Source organism: Rhinatrema bivittatum, chromosome 2 (genome assembly GCF_901001135.1).
Source record: "Rhinatrema bivittatum chromosome 2, aRhiBiv1.1, whole genome shotgun sequence".
NCBI lineage: Eukaryota > Metazoa > Chordata > Amphibia > Gymnophiona > Rhinatrematidae > Rhinatrema > Rhinatrema bivittatum.
This window is the reverse complement of record NC_042616.1, coordinates 726,027,741-726,040,330: the sequence shown is the minus strand read 5'-3', so window position 1 is coordinate 726,040,330 and position 12,590 is coordinate 726,027,741. Positions and strand designations below refer to the sequence as shown.

General features: G+C 46.5%; 1 protein-coding gene across 1 annotated transcript in view; it reads right to left on the bottom strand.

Annotated features, from left to right (window-relative positions):
* Window positions 1-11,108, bottom strand: part of CTHRC1 (collagen triple helix repeat containing 1) — an 81,119-nt gene extending 70,011 nt beyond the window's left edge. The window contains exon 1 of the mRNA XM_029591855.1: window positions 10,820-11,108. Coding sequence (XP_029447715.1) covers window positions 10,820-11,029 — 210 coding nt within the window. The 5' untranslated portion in view covers window positions 11,030-11,108. The remainder of the gene's footprint in view (window positions 1-10,819) is intronic.
* Window positions 11,109-12,590: the final 1,482 nt, after the last annotated feature.

The window sequence follows — 12,590 nt, the reverse complement described above, 5'->3', positions numbered from 1 at the left end:
GCAGCTGGGGCTGATTGCGCCTGAATGAAGGCTTGCAGCCCTTGGAAAAATTCCAACCAGGAGAAGGTCCCTGGGTCCATGTTAATCCCAGGGGGAGTCGGAATAGGGGCCCCAGAGGTGCCCTCCTGTGGGGAAGCCATCTCGGAGATGCAAAGGTCCAGGGAGCTATCTTCAGTAGTTCCGGAACCATCTCCCATAAGTAAGGGACCAGGCTTTGGGTCCCCCTGGGCTTCTTCGCAATGTTGACACAGGCAGGACTCCAATTCAGTCTGCGTGGCTCTTATGTGGCAGGCTGTGTAAAGAGAGTGCCTTCTGGCCTTCTTGGGCGCCGGTACATTGTCTCTATGGGTTTGCGTGCGTGCAGTCGTAAACGCAGCTCTGCGTGTAATTATGCGCACGGGTGCGCTGAGTTGTGCGCTGTGTGTGCTCAGTTGTGCACGCGTCTGTATTGGATGTGCGCAAGTTAGGCGCATCGGCCCCCCAGCCTGCCTCCGTGTGTAGACCCTTGCACCGGATCGGGGCCTAGCCTAACCAAGGCTGCTCAACCCAATCGGTGCTCCCAACCTCGCCGGGATGGATTCGGTATGGCAATCCGAGCTGTGAAGACCGGAGAACTGAATTTAAAGATTTTTTCTTACCTGGTCTTGGCGCTTACCGATTGTGTGCCGGACAGTCTCTAGCTGTGGGGGAAGAGGGAATTACCTTCACCGCCGCGCTCGTTTCTGCACCCGCTGCCTTTCAACCATACTGGGGAGAGGCTAAGTCCACGCTGGGAACCGGCTACTGGACCAAGGCACACCTCTGAGGAATATCAGAGATCAACCTCAGGAATTCTCGACTGAGGGAGGGACCCTTAGGCATCACCGCAGGAGAGCGGGGCTCGATCTTCCTTAAGGTAAATTTTGTTTCTTCTTTGCTGTAATTCTGTAATTCTTAACACTATACTAGTGTGTGGGATAGTGTCCACATCTGCTAGGAGACGGAGAGATACTGGAGAGCTGAGGTTACTGCAGGCTTTGAAATCTGACTCCGTCTCCCATCTGCTAGCAGAAGAGCACAATACCCATTGGTCCTGAGTCCATCTGGCTACTCGCTAGGAAATATATTATGAATTTTTGTTTCTAGTTTAACAGATTTGTACTGCATACAGAGTCAGGCTTCTCGGGTTTCTATTTCAGTTTTTGTCTGCACATTTGTAATTTGTGGTCAGCTATTCCATTGTTTCCCAACCAATGTGCCATAGTGTGCCTTCAGACCTGATCAGGTGTGCCACGGAAAAGTCACCACTGCTTGATGCTCAGATACAAACCAGCACCTGAGCACCTAAGCACCTCAAGGCAACAAGAGTCACCAGTGGTGGCTTTTAAACACACAGGAGCTCTTATCTGAGAACATGAATAATCACGCATGGTTGCATACCTCTATTTCCTAGCTACAGCATAAGCCTCAGAGTATGGTAAATAATAGGCAGCATGAAGGGCATGGATAGCTGGGCCCACTTTGTTCGGCACACACATTGCACATAGCATTTCCTCATCTTCCCCCTCCTGAGCTTTCTCCTTTGAGTCCTTCCAGCCTCTGTCTAATCTTCAGGCTGAGTGAGTCAGGGAGAATGTGCATGGAGCAGTGAATGTGACTCATTCTGAGTGTTGGGAGCAGCAAACATAGAGGAGCTCTGGCAGCCAAATGTAGCTCCTGTACTTATATATAGAGGGGGAACTGGTGACCAATTCATGCCCCCCCCCCCCTCTCTCTTTGTTTTAAAATTTAGAAGAGAGAACTTGTAGAGCTTTCTGTGCTTCTCTAGCTCTTCTTTTAACCATATAAGTTATGTCCATGTCTGCACTGCCTGCCCGTAAAGGCTGATGTGCCACACAACAATTTTGTTAATCTAAGGGGTGTCGGGCTTAAAAAGGCTGGGAAACACAGAGATATTCTGTATTTGGTGAAGGTCTTTCTGTGTTTTTCAACAGTGACTGAGTTGAGGTATATTCTGCTAGCAGACACAGTCTTGTTCATTGTGTTTTCCCAACAGAAGGTGTATTGCTGTTGTAGGGCTAGGTGTAATATTTGCAATGATGCCTTTTCAGAGCTAAAATTGTTGCTACTGGATTTCTTTGATTTAGTGTTGCTATGATATGACAGGCTTGCTATATAAGTCCTGAGTGTTTTTCTTTTTAAGGATTTTGTATTATTTTACAATGTGTCTGATAAGTGGAAGGAGCTTATGTTACAGTTACTTAGATGACACTAGAATTTGAATTTTTTTTTTGTATGGTGACATAGTGGGAATTAATTAGGCAATTATAACCCAAACAATTAGGCCTGTTTCTATATCTTTAGGCCACATTTTTTGAGCTCTGATTACCTCTCCTGGTAATTGATGGTCTTCTAACTTTCCATACATAGTACAGAATAGTCGCTTAGTACTGGTATTTCTATTAGCAATGCTGTTTCTGGCATCTTCTCCTTTTCCACTATGTCTAGTTGGTCTCGGAATGCATAATTATACTCTATGATTTACACAAAGAATTTATGTAAGAAAGAATAACATTAACGGTAAACTTAAAGTAAGAAATTGGCAGTGGGAGCTGGAAAGGAGCTTGGTTGATTTGCTTCTCCCCCACCATGGACTGCAGCACCAAGAAGTCATTGTGACAATGATAGTAAAACAACAAGAAAAGTATTACAGATCAACAATTTGTAAGAGGACTGTTTTTCTAAAATTAGATCCATAAGTTTAATGCACAAGAGAGAACATAAGAAACATAAGAAAGAAACTTTTTTTTTCAATTTTGGGCTAGATGCACATATTTTATAGGAAAACATTATTTTGTTTTCTAGATTTTATACATATATACCTAGCCTGAAAATTCATTTGCCTTAGATTGAATGGCTCAGGAGATAATGTGTACACCAGCAAACAAAAAAAGCAAATATATGAATGCTTTTTTTTTCCCCAGAGAAAAGCACTAAGAACAGCTGAAACAGTAATATTTGGCAACGATTTAATATTTAGTTTATATTCCACTCATATATTGGATTACAGTGGTTACACACTAGATACCTAATTTACAATGTTTTCCCTGCTTGCTAATATGGAAATAGGTTTCCGTAACTAAATTATGGCATTGTCACTGCTGGTGAATAATTATGGCCATTCCCTTCACTCAAGATCACTGATAATAAAAACCTTTATATAACAGACAACCATTATGTGCTCTCCATATTCATGGGGAACTCACCACCCCCATTAATACATTTCCTTGAGCGTCCAAAAGTACAGTAGGTAAATAAAAAATGCTATAAAGAAACACTCGCTATAAGAATAAATAAAAATGCAATAAAGCAATTTTCTCTAAGAATAAATAAAAGGAAAATATGGTGTTAATAAACATGTAGATAATGGTGAGCTGGTTGATATAGTATATCTGGATTTTCCGACAGCATTTAACAAAATTCCTCATGAAAGACTCCTCTGGTAATTAAAAAGTCATGGGATAGGAGGCAGTGTCCTAATGTGGATTGGCAAATGGTTAAAAAACAGGAAACAGAGGGTAGAACTCAGAGCCATAACTGACCTATGGCCAATATGGCCTGGGCCATAGGTACCACTGCCAAAAGGGCGCCCTGCTCCTGCAGCCCAGAGGGGGAAAGGAAGGGCTGGAGTAGGTTGGTCTATTCTGATCTGCCTACTCAAAATTCTCCCCTCTTTGCTCCTGTTCCCTGCAAAACAGAAGGGGAGCAATTGCATTAAGCGGCAAAGTGGCACTTTTCTTTTCTGCGCCAACCTATGCCTCCTCACCTTTCCCATCCTGTTTCCTGCCTAGTAAGGAGGGCTGGAGCAGGAAGCAGAGAGCTGTTGTATGCTAGGTGAGATTTCTTGCACAAGCCCTGTGTGTGCCTGTGTCTAAGGGTGGGGGAGAATGCTGGGTATAGGGAAGATATAGAGAAAATATATGAATATATGCGCGAGTGTATGGGTGAGCGGGGGGGGGGGGGCCAGTGGAAGTTGATGCATGCTCTCCCCCCCCCCCCACCCCCCATCAAATCAACACTGAATCTCAGGGTGACCGCAACTCAAAATGTTCCCAGATATGGTATTTGCAGAGAGGTGGCTGGGTAGGGAAAGGGGGTTGAAGAAGGGGGTATGGCTTTTTCATACTATGTACAAACACAGTGTACAGTAAAGAAACCGGGCAAGGCAAGTGTCATCAGACGTGAGGTAAGTGCTGATCCCGTTCAAAAAATTAAAAAAAAAAGATTGGATTAGAAAATTAACCAGCTGCAAAGAAGATGCACATCGCTGACAAGATGTGTTAGATTTCTGACAGAGAAATCTAATGAGAGACTAAGCAAAGAAATGTGAGCAAATGGGTCAGCCAGGTGTGCGGGGAGAAGAGCCAGTTGTGCAAAGGGCTTTAGTTAACAGACGCCACAAGCCCTATATTAACAGTGTTACTCTGTGAGGCCTGTGTATTAGTGATGATATGATATGGCAGGTTTGCTATAAAGGCTGTTTTTGGCACATTTTTGTGGTGTTATCAAATGCACCTAGTAGGGGAGTTTTCTTTGCTGTTAATGAGATCTAGAACCTAATTAGTTTAACCAAAAATCATGGAATTCAATAGAAGCAAAAAAGGCATGACATCATCATGTCTTAAAGGCACATGCTCCATTTTCAAACCCTTCTACTTCACAGGGTAGAGGTTAATCATCAGTTGGGTACAGGTTAAGGGTCATTTCTGGTAAAGATTAAGCATAGGCATTGGAATGGGGTGGGCCAGAGCAGCCATGGCCCCACCAACTTTGGGCAAACGAGCAGGGCAAATTAAAACACTAATCCTTCCATACATGGGAACTCCTCTCCACTCCTCCAGCCCTTTGCCGCTACGTGATGAAGAAAGCTGCAGTCCTCCCCCTTTGTGCAGCATACTCATGATAGAAGTTATAGGATATAACTTTGGCCATGAGCAATCTGCAAATAAAAAAGGCACACCAACAAATGCAGGCCCTCTTTGCTGCAGATCTCTTCAGTGCTGGACCTGGGCTAACATTCTGTTTGCTTTTTTGACTGCTGCAGCACACTGAGCCGAAGATTTTAAAGTATTATCCACTATGATGCCTAGATCTTTTTCCTGGGTGGTAGCTCCTAATATGGAACCTAACATCGTGTAAATACATCAAGGGTTATTTTTCTCTATATGCAACACCTTGCACTTGTCCACGTTAAATTTCATCTGCCATTTGGATGCCCAATCTTCCAGTCTTGCAAGATCCTCCTGTAATGTATCACAATCCGCTTGTGATTTAACTACTCTGAATAATTTTGTATCATTTGCAAATTTGATAACCTCGCTCATCGTATTCCTTTCCAGATCATTTATAAATATATTGAAAAGCACTGGTCCCAGTACAGATCCCTGAGGCACTCCACTGTTTACCCTTTTCCACTGAGAAAATTGTCCATTTAATCCTACTCTCTTTTTCCTGTCTTTTAACCAGTTTGTAATCCACGAAAGGACATCGCCTCCTATCCCATGACATTTTAGGATCTACTCTTTAGGACCTGCCAGGAACTGCTATGATCTGGATTGACTACTGTGGAAGACAGGCTGCTAGACTCAATGGACCTTTGGTTTGACTCAGCAAGGAACTTCTTATGTTCTTATGTATCAAAACCAGTGGCATGTGGTCAGGACTTTCAAGGGATTCAATGAATCCCCAGCCCTAACCAATTTCCTTTATTTAATTTTTTTTCTTTGTGTTTTTTCTCAAGTCAGGCAGGGATAAACCATACCCCTACATGACCCGATACTGCCCTCAGCTACCACTTCCTTACTCCCACAGCTGGCAACAGGAATTGCAAGTGAACATCATCTCCTGTTGACACAGGGTTGATCTCGTAGCTTATGGTGATATAAGCTCCATGGCAACAGGAGTTCACATTGCATCAATGAGACTGTCACGGTCCATACCACCCACAAAGAACCTGTGATCTGGCAGGCCGCCACCACGGAGCCCATCCTGTAGCGGCGAAGAAGACAGGAGACCCCGCAACCTGGCAGCCGCCAACAGAACCCATCTCGTTGGCAACTGAAGATGAGTCCCAGCAGGCCGCTGAAGGGGGGCTAAATAAAAGAGGACCTGTGACCCTGATGCATGTCGAAGAGAGGGTGAGGTGCTAAGCCTGTGGTGAGTGAGTGAGGAAATTGTGGGTGTGTCTGAGAGCGAGCAAGCCACTGAATGTGAGAGTGTGTATGTGTGTGTATGTGTGTGTATGTGTGCACAGCCACTGCATGTGAGAGTGCCCGAGTATGTGTATGTGAGCGAGAGAGCCACTGAATGTGAGAGAAAGCTAGTGTCTGTGTGTGTGCAGAGAGCCACTGAATGAGTGCCACTACCTGTGTTTGTGTGTGATTGAGCAGAGAGCCACTGAATGAGTGCCAATATCTGTGTTTGTGTGTGATTGAGCAGAGAGCCACTGAATGTGAGAGATTGCCTGTGTGTGTATGCAGAGAACCACTAAATGTAAGAGAATCCCTGAGTATTTGTGTGTGAGAGAGAAAGAGCCACTGAGAGGCTGATGCAATAAAGTACATGCAAAAACATGCATCCAAACTGGGCACCTGTTTGTTACTGCACACACATCCACCTCTCCTGGGCGCCCAATGCAATAAGTAAATGAGCTGCCCTGCTAACACGGATGTGCTAGGGATAAATTATGCATCCTTAGCACGTCCTTGACATTGGGCACCCAGGAGACGTGGTTGGATTTGGGTTATGAAAACGGATGCTCAATTTACAAGCATCCGTTTTATCCCGTGGCAGCGAATTTACCAGCACAATATACGTGCACAATATACATGGCCTAGAGCATGTACATTGTGTGTCTGTATTGTGCACCCAGAAATTTTTTTCCCTCAAGCCTTTTTTTTTTCCACAGGATGCTGCTTTCTGTGGTTCTTCCTACTTGTATCGCAATGATCCTAGGTAGGAGGAACCACGGAAAAGCAGTATTTTTGTTTTCAAGTATGCTCCTTGACACGTGGCAAGACTTGACACCTGCTCCAGGGTAGGCGTAAAATTTGATGGGTTAAAAAATGCGCCTTGGACTAATAGCCATATCTACATGGCATTACATGTGATGAGCACTATTAGCTAAGCCTTTGTTTGGATGCGCATTTTGGAGGTGCTGATCCCCTTATTGCATCAGAGGTTATGAATGCACGTCCAAAACACGCGTCCAACCGCTCATTAACCGTGAGCACTTTATTGATTCAGCCCTTCATGTGAGAGAATGCCTGTGTGTGTGAATAAGAAGGGCAGAGAGCCGCTGAGTGTGACAGAGTGCCTTTGTGTGTATGTGTGTGAAGAAGAGAGAACCACTGCATGTGAGAGAGTGCCTTTGTATGTGTGAGGGACAGAGAGCCAGTGAATTTGAGAGAGTGCCTTTGTATATGAGAGGGACAGAGAGCCACTGAATGTGAGAGAGTGCCTTTGTCTGTGTGAGGGGGAGAGAAGCCACTGAGTGTGAAAGAGAGCCTTTGTGTGTATGTGTTACTCCTGGGGAAATTCTGTGCAAAAAAATTTAAAATTCTGCAAAATTCTGCAAACTTTATATTGGTCAAATAACACAATTTACATGACAGTCTTTAAGTAATTACATTTTAAATTAATACAGAAAAAAAGTTATTACTTAAAGATGCAGAATTTTAAATATTTTGAGCAGAATTTCCCTAGAAATTCACTGTAAGAGTGTCCCTTCCACTCACTCTCCCTACTCCCCTGGCCACTTTGCCCTCTCAGGCCCCAACTCCTTCACCTGCCAGTATCTCTCCCCTCTTCCTCTAAGCTCAACCCCTTCCACTCTATCACCAGCTCCAGAGTTTGACCCCATTCTCAGTACTGCCCCTCACACAGGCTCCCTCTATCCCTCCCTCTCTCACACAGGCTCCCTCTGTCCCTCCCTCTCTCTGGTACACATACACACACCCTCATACAGGCTCCCTCACTCTCTCGCACACGCACACATTCCTTCATACAGGGCCCTCTCTCTTGCATACACACCCACACAAGCTCCCTTTCTCTCTCACACATATATCCTCGCACAGGCTACCTATGTCTCTCTCTCACGCACCCCTTCACACAGGCTCTGTCTCACATACACACAATCCCTTCACACAGGCTAGCACCCTCACATACACACAATCCTTTTTTCATATACACAAGCTCCCAATCTCTCACACACATGCATACTCCTTCACAATTTCCTCATATAGGCTCCCTCTCTCTGAAACCCACACTCAAACATCCCCCCCCGCTCTCTTACCTCCTATGCTCTCTCTCACCCTCCCCTCTCTCTTACTTCTCTCCCTTGCTCTCACCCTCCCCTCCCCCACAACCCCCTCCTCCCCTCTCTCACAATCCTCTCCCTTGCTCTCACCCTCCCCTCCCCCACAACCCCTCCTCCCCTCTCTCACACCCCTCTCCCTCTCCTCTCACACACACACACCCATTCTCTCTCACCGGGGCCTTTATTTTCGCTGTGAGCGGAGCACAATCCATTCACGGCTCACGGGGGCCTTCCATCTTCACCGCGAGTGGAGCCCACTCCATTCACAGCACATTGGGGGGGGGGCTTCCATCTTCGCCGCGAGCGGCGCACTGGGACTTTCATCTTTGCTGCGAGAGGAGCGCATCCCGCGGCACACGCAAGCCTTCGTGTGCTCAGTTCATGGCAGAATGGCAATTCTGTGCAGAAAATGGCAGTTCTGAGCAGGGGGGAATTCTGTGCAAATTCTGCACTCCGCAGTAGTGCAGAATTCCTCCAGGATTAATGTGTGTGTGTGAAGAAGAAAGAGCCACTGAGTATGTGTGTGTGAGTAAAGAGTGAGAGCATGGAGGAGATAAAGAGGCTAAAGTTTGTAAACACCCCCCCACCCCCACCCCCACTCAAAACTAATCCAAGACAATCTCAAGGTGACTGGAAATCAAATGTTCCCAGGTATGGAGAGCAGAGAATTTTTTTTTCATGTCTGCTGTTTTTAAATGTTTTATTGATATAATATTTGCAGTAATGCCCTTTCATGGATAGAGTTGTTGCTGTTTGTGTCTTGGGAGTTAGAGTTGTTTTAATATGGTAGATTTGTCTCTTAGGGTAAACTGTTTTCTTGGGAAGCTGTGATAGCTTTTATTGGAGCTATGCAAATATTATCCCAAAATACTGTACATGAGCTATTGAGACAATACAGGACCAGTCTTTAGATATGAATATCTCTGTTTTCACATCTGAAGAAGGAGCCCATGTAGTTTTAAAAGCTCTTAAGAACATAAGAAATTGCCATACTGGGTCAGACCAAGGGTCCATCAAGCCCAGCATCCTGTTTCCAACAGTGGCCAATCCAGGCCATAAGATCCTGGCAAGTACCCAAAAACTAAGTCTATTCCATGTTACAGTTGCTAGTAATACTTTTAGGTAAAGGTATTTATTTTGCAGGTCTTTTTAGGCAGCCTGGCTTGTTGTTTATCTAATAGGTGGTGTATTGGTATTTTAGGCATTGTTGCCTTTTTATACATAAGATTTTTACTGTTTGAGTACTGGCAGTTAGTGCTGTTTCGGTATGGGAAGTTTACTATATTGTAATGGTTTATTCATGGCTTTCTGAAGGCATATTACAAAAAGCCTAATGCCATATAGGTTCCAACTGTCTTTTGTATATTGGGATTGCTGAAGGGTTGGGGAGGGGGTGTGTGGGAGGTTAGAGGGAAGGGAGGGAGCAAGATTGTTGGTGACTCGGGGGTTGAGGTGTGGGACATTTGGAAGTGGAAAGGGGGCTGAGGGAGCGAGATTGAATCCCCACTCACAGGCCATCGATCAAAACCCAAGAACGCGGTACATTTTTACAATACAAAAGGGGAAAGTAGGAAATGAATATATTTCTTATACCATCAAAGCAATGGACACGTTGCAGTTTCTGTGCGCAAGGCATTGACTACAGTACAAACATGCAATTAGCCACCAAGCTGAAGAGATACTTAAGATAACCTATAATGTGCTCGCCTCTTTTCAAAAGCGATGTTGTTAAGAAGTAAATCTGAGCCCTTCTGCTGTAGTCCTTAAACTCCCAAAGGCGAGCACACTCGGTAGAACCGCAACGGCCGGCAAGAAGTCCCCATGAAAAAAAAAAAAAGAAAAAAGGCCTAAGCTGAAAAGTTCTCCCTTACTTCCCAGGTTTGGTAAATGGAAGAGACAGTTTTCACTTTGCAGCAGGATAAAGAGCAGCGCCAGGCATCCTGAGTCCGGGAAGGCCACTCTCTTCACCCACTGCCTCCCCCCCTCAGGCACGGACACATTTGGGGTCTTCCTAAGGTAACGGGGGGGGGGGGGCGCTCCCATGCTGTGACTCTGTTAACGCGAGGGAGCAGCCCACGCCTCACAATTCTTCGCGGTATAGCGGGGCGCGTTCCCCTTCTCTCTCCATACCCTATTCAGGATCCTCACCCCCCTTCTCCTTTCAAGCCCTTCCCCCCCCCACATACAGATGGAGGAGCTTGGACTGCCGTAACTTCACTTCTGGATTGAGCGAAGGGTCCCCCTTCCTTCCCCATCCCTACAGCACCAGCACAGGAAAACTTCTCAGATCAGGAAAAGAAAAAAAAAAAAAAGCCCGCGCTTTTTATTTTGTCTTTTCAATATTCCCCCCTCCCCCCCCCCCAAATCACAACAACATTACTTATTAATAAATAAATAAATAACTAAATAAAAAAGAAGCAAGGGGAAAGGGCGCGGGTCAGAGAGGGAGGGAGGGAGCCTCACCCTGTCCAGGATCTCGGCGTCCCGCTGGCGCAGCGCCTTCTGCTTGCCCCGGGGAGCCTGGCAGAGCGCGGCCGGGAGCAGCAGCAGCAGCAGCCACAGCGCCGGAGACAGCATCCTCCTCCCCGAGGGAGCACCTTGCTCTGCCGCTGCCGAGGAGGCAATGAGGCGCGGGAGGGAGCCGGAGCAGGGCAATGAATGGCTGCCTCCCATCCTCCCCCAGCACCACTGGACAGGGGGCAGAGGAGGAGGAGGAGGAGGAAATCCTAGCCACCCCTTCCCCCCCCCCCCCTGTACCAACGTCCAAACCGCGGCCACCGAGTCCCAAGTTTATTTGCTCCCAGCCCCGTCTGGGCCACGCAGCCGCAGCAGCATCTTCCCTAGCAGGGGGCTCAAGTGCAATCAGATACCGGGAGAGGGAGCCCGGAAACCTCGCCTAGGGCAGAGAAGCTCGGCTCGCTCCCCCCAAGTCCGGCTCGCAGCTGCTAGAAAGAAAGAAAGACAGCAGCATGTGGAGGAGATTTCACCCTTCTTTCTTTGGTTTGCGAGTAGGGTATCCTGAGCTGAAATACTTGCTCATTCCAGGATCGATCACAGTATCCGACGTACATTTGCTGGGCATTGTCTAAGTCCAAAAGAACTTCTCTACCCTACCTTTACCCTTTTCTTCACTGCCTTCCTAAAATGAGCGTGGACTCAGCACAGGAAGAAACAGTATTGCCAGATTTTAAACGGAGGTTTCTAGCCTAAAGTAAGACGCATTATAGCCCACACCTAACAGGAAAGGGAAGGCTCAAGCTCAAAAGTAGCCACATCTTCAGAGGACCAAATAAAGTTAATATAAACGATCTTTTAAATATTTTTTTCTGTTTTATTAAAATATAAAAACATGTTGCCAGTCAACCAGTTTGCCATTGGCACCAAGGTGGTAGAGTGGATTACAAACTGGTTGACTGACAACAAACAGTGGGTAAGGGTAAATGGAACCTAATCTGCACAGAAAACCTGTTGAGTGAGTGCCACAGGGAGTGGTTTTAGCTCTGTTCATTATCAGGCCGATACAGTAAGGAGCGGTAGGAAGAGCTACGTTAGTGCCGGGCGCACCCACGGTTGCCGCACGCACAGTGCAGCTCACCTACCGCTCGATCCTGTATGTAAATAGCTTGCAAATGCAAGCCGCGTCCGTGAAGTGTTAGGTCCGAGCAACCCATTTTACTGTATAGAGCGCTATACAGTATCCTGGGTGCGCTGGCCTAACTCTTCACGGACACGCTGGTATCTGTCATTTCAAATGACATTTGAAATGACAGGTACCAGGAAGTGGACGGTTCTCCTATGCTCGCGGCTCCCCTGCCTCCTGGAGGCAGGGGAGCCGCGGTCCGTCTCCGGAGGAGGGCTGCAAGAAAAGTAAGTCGCTTCGTTGCTACTTTTTTTTTTCGCTTTTTTTTCGCTTTTTTCCGCTTTCGTTGCTTCGGGAGGAGGGGAGAGAGGACTCGGGCTGCCCGGAGACCAGCACCCATGGACGCGGCCAGGGCAGGTGAGCAGGGGCTGGGGGAAAGTTTGCCGCCTACCCTTACCCCTGCCTCTAACGCAGGGGTAAGGGTAGGCGGTAAGTTAGCAGGTTAAACGCGCGGCAAAACTGCAGGTTAAAAAAGCGATGGGGTGCGCGTTACTGTATGGGAGAGAATAGCTAATTCGATTGTTTACATCTAATATACATGCCGCGGGCGGAAGGGGTTACCTGGTGATTTAAAGAGGCGGTAAGAATGGGTTA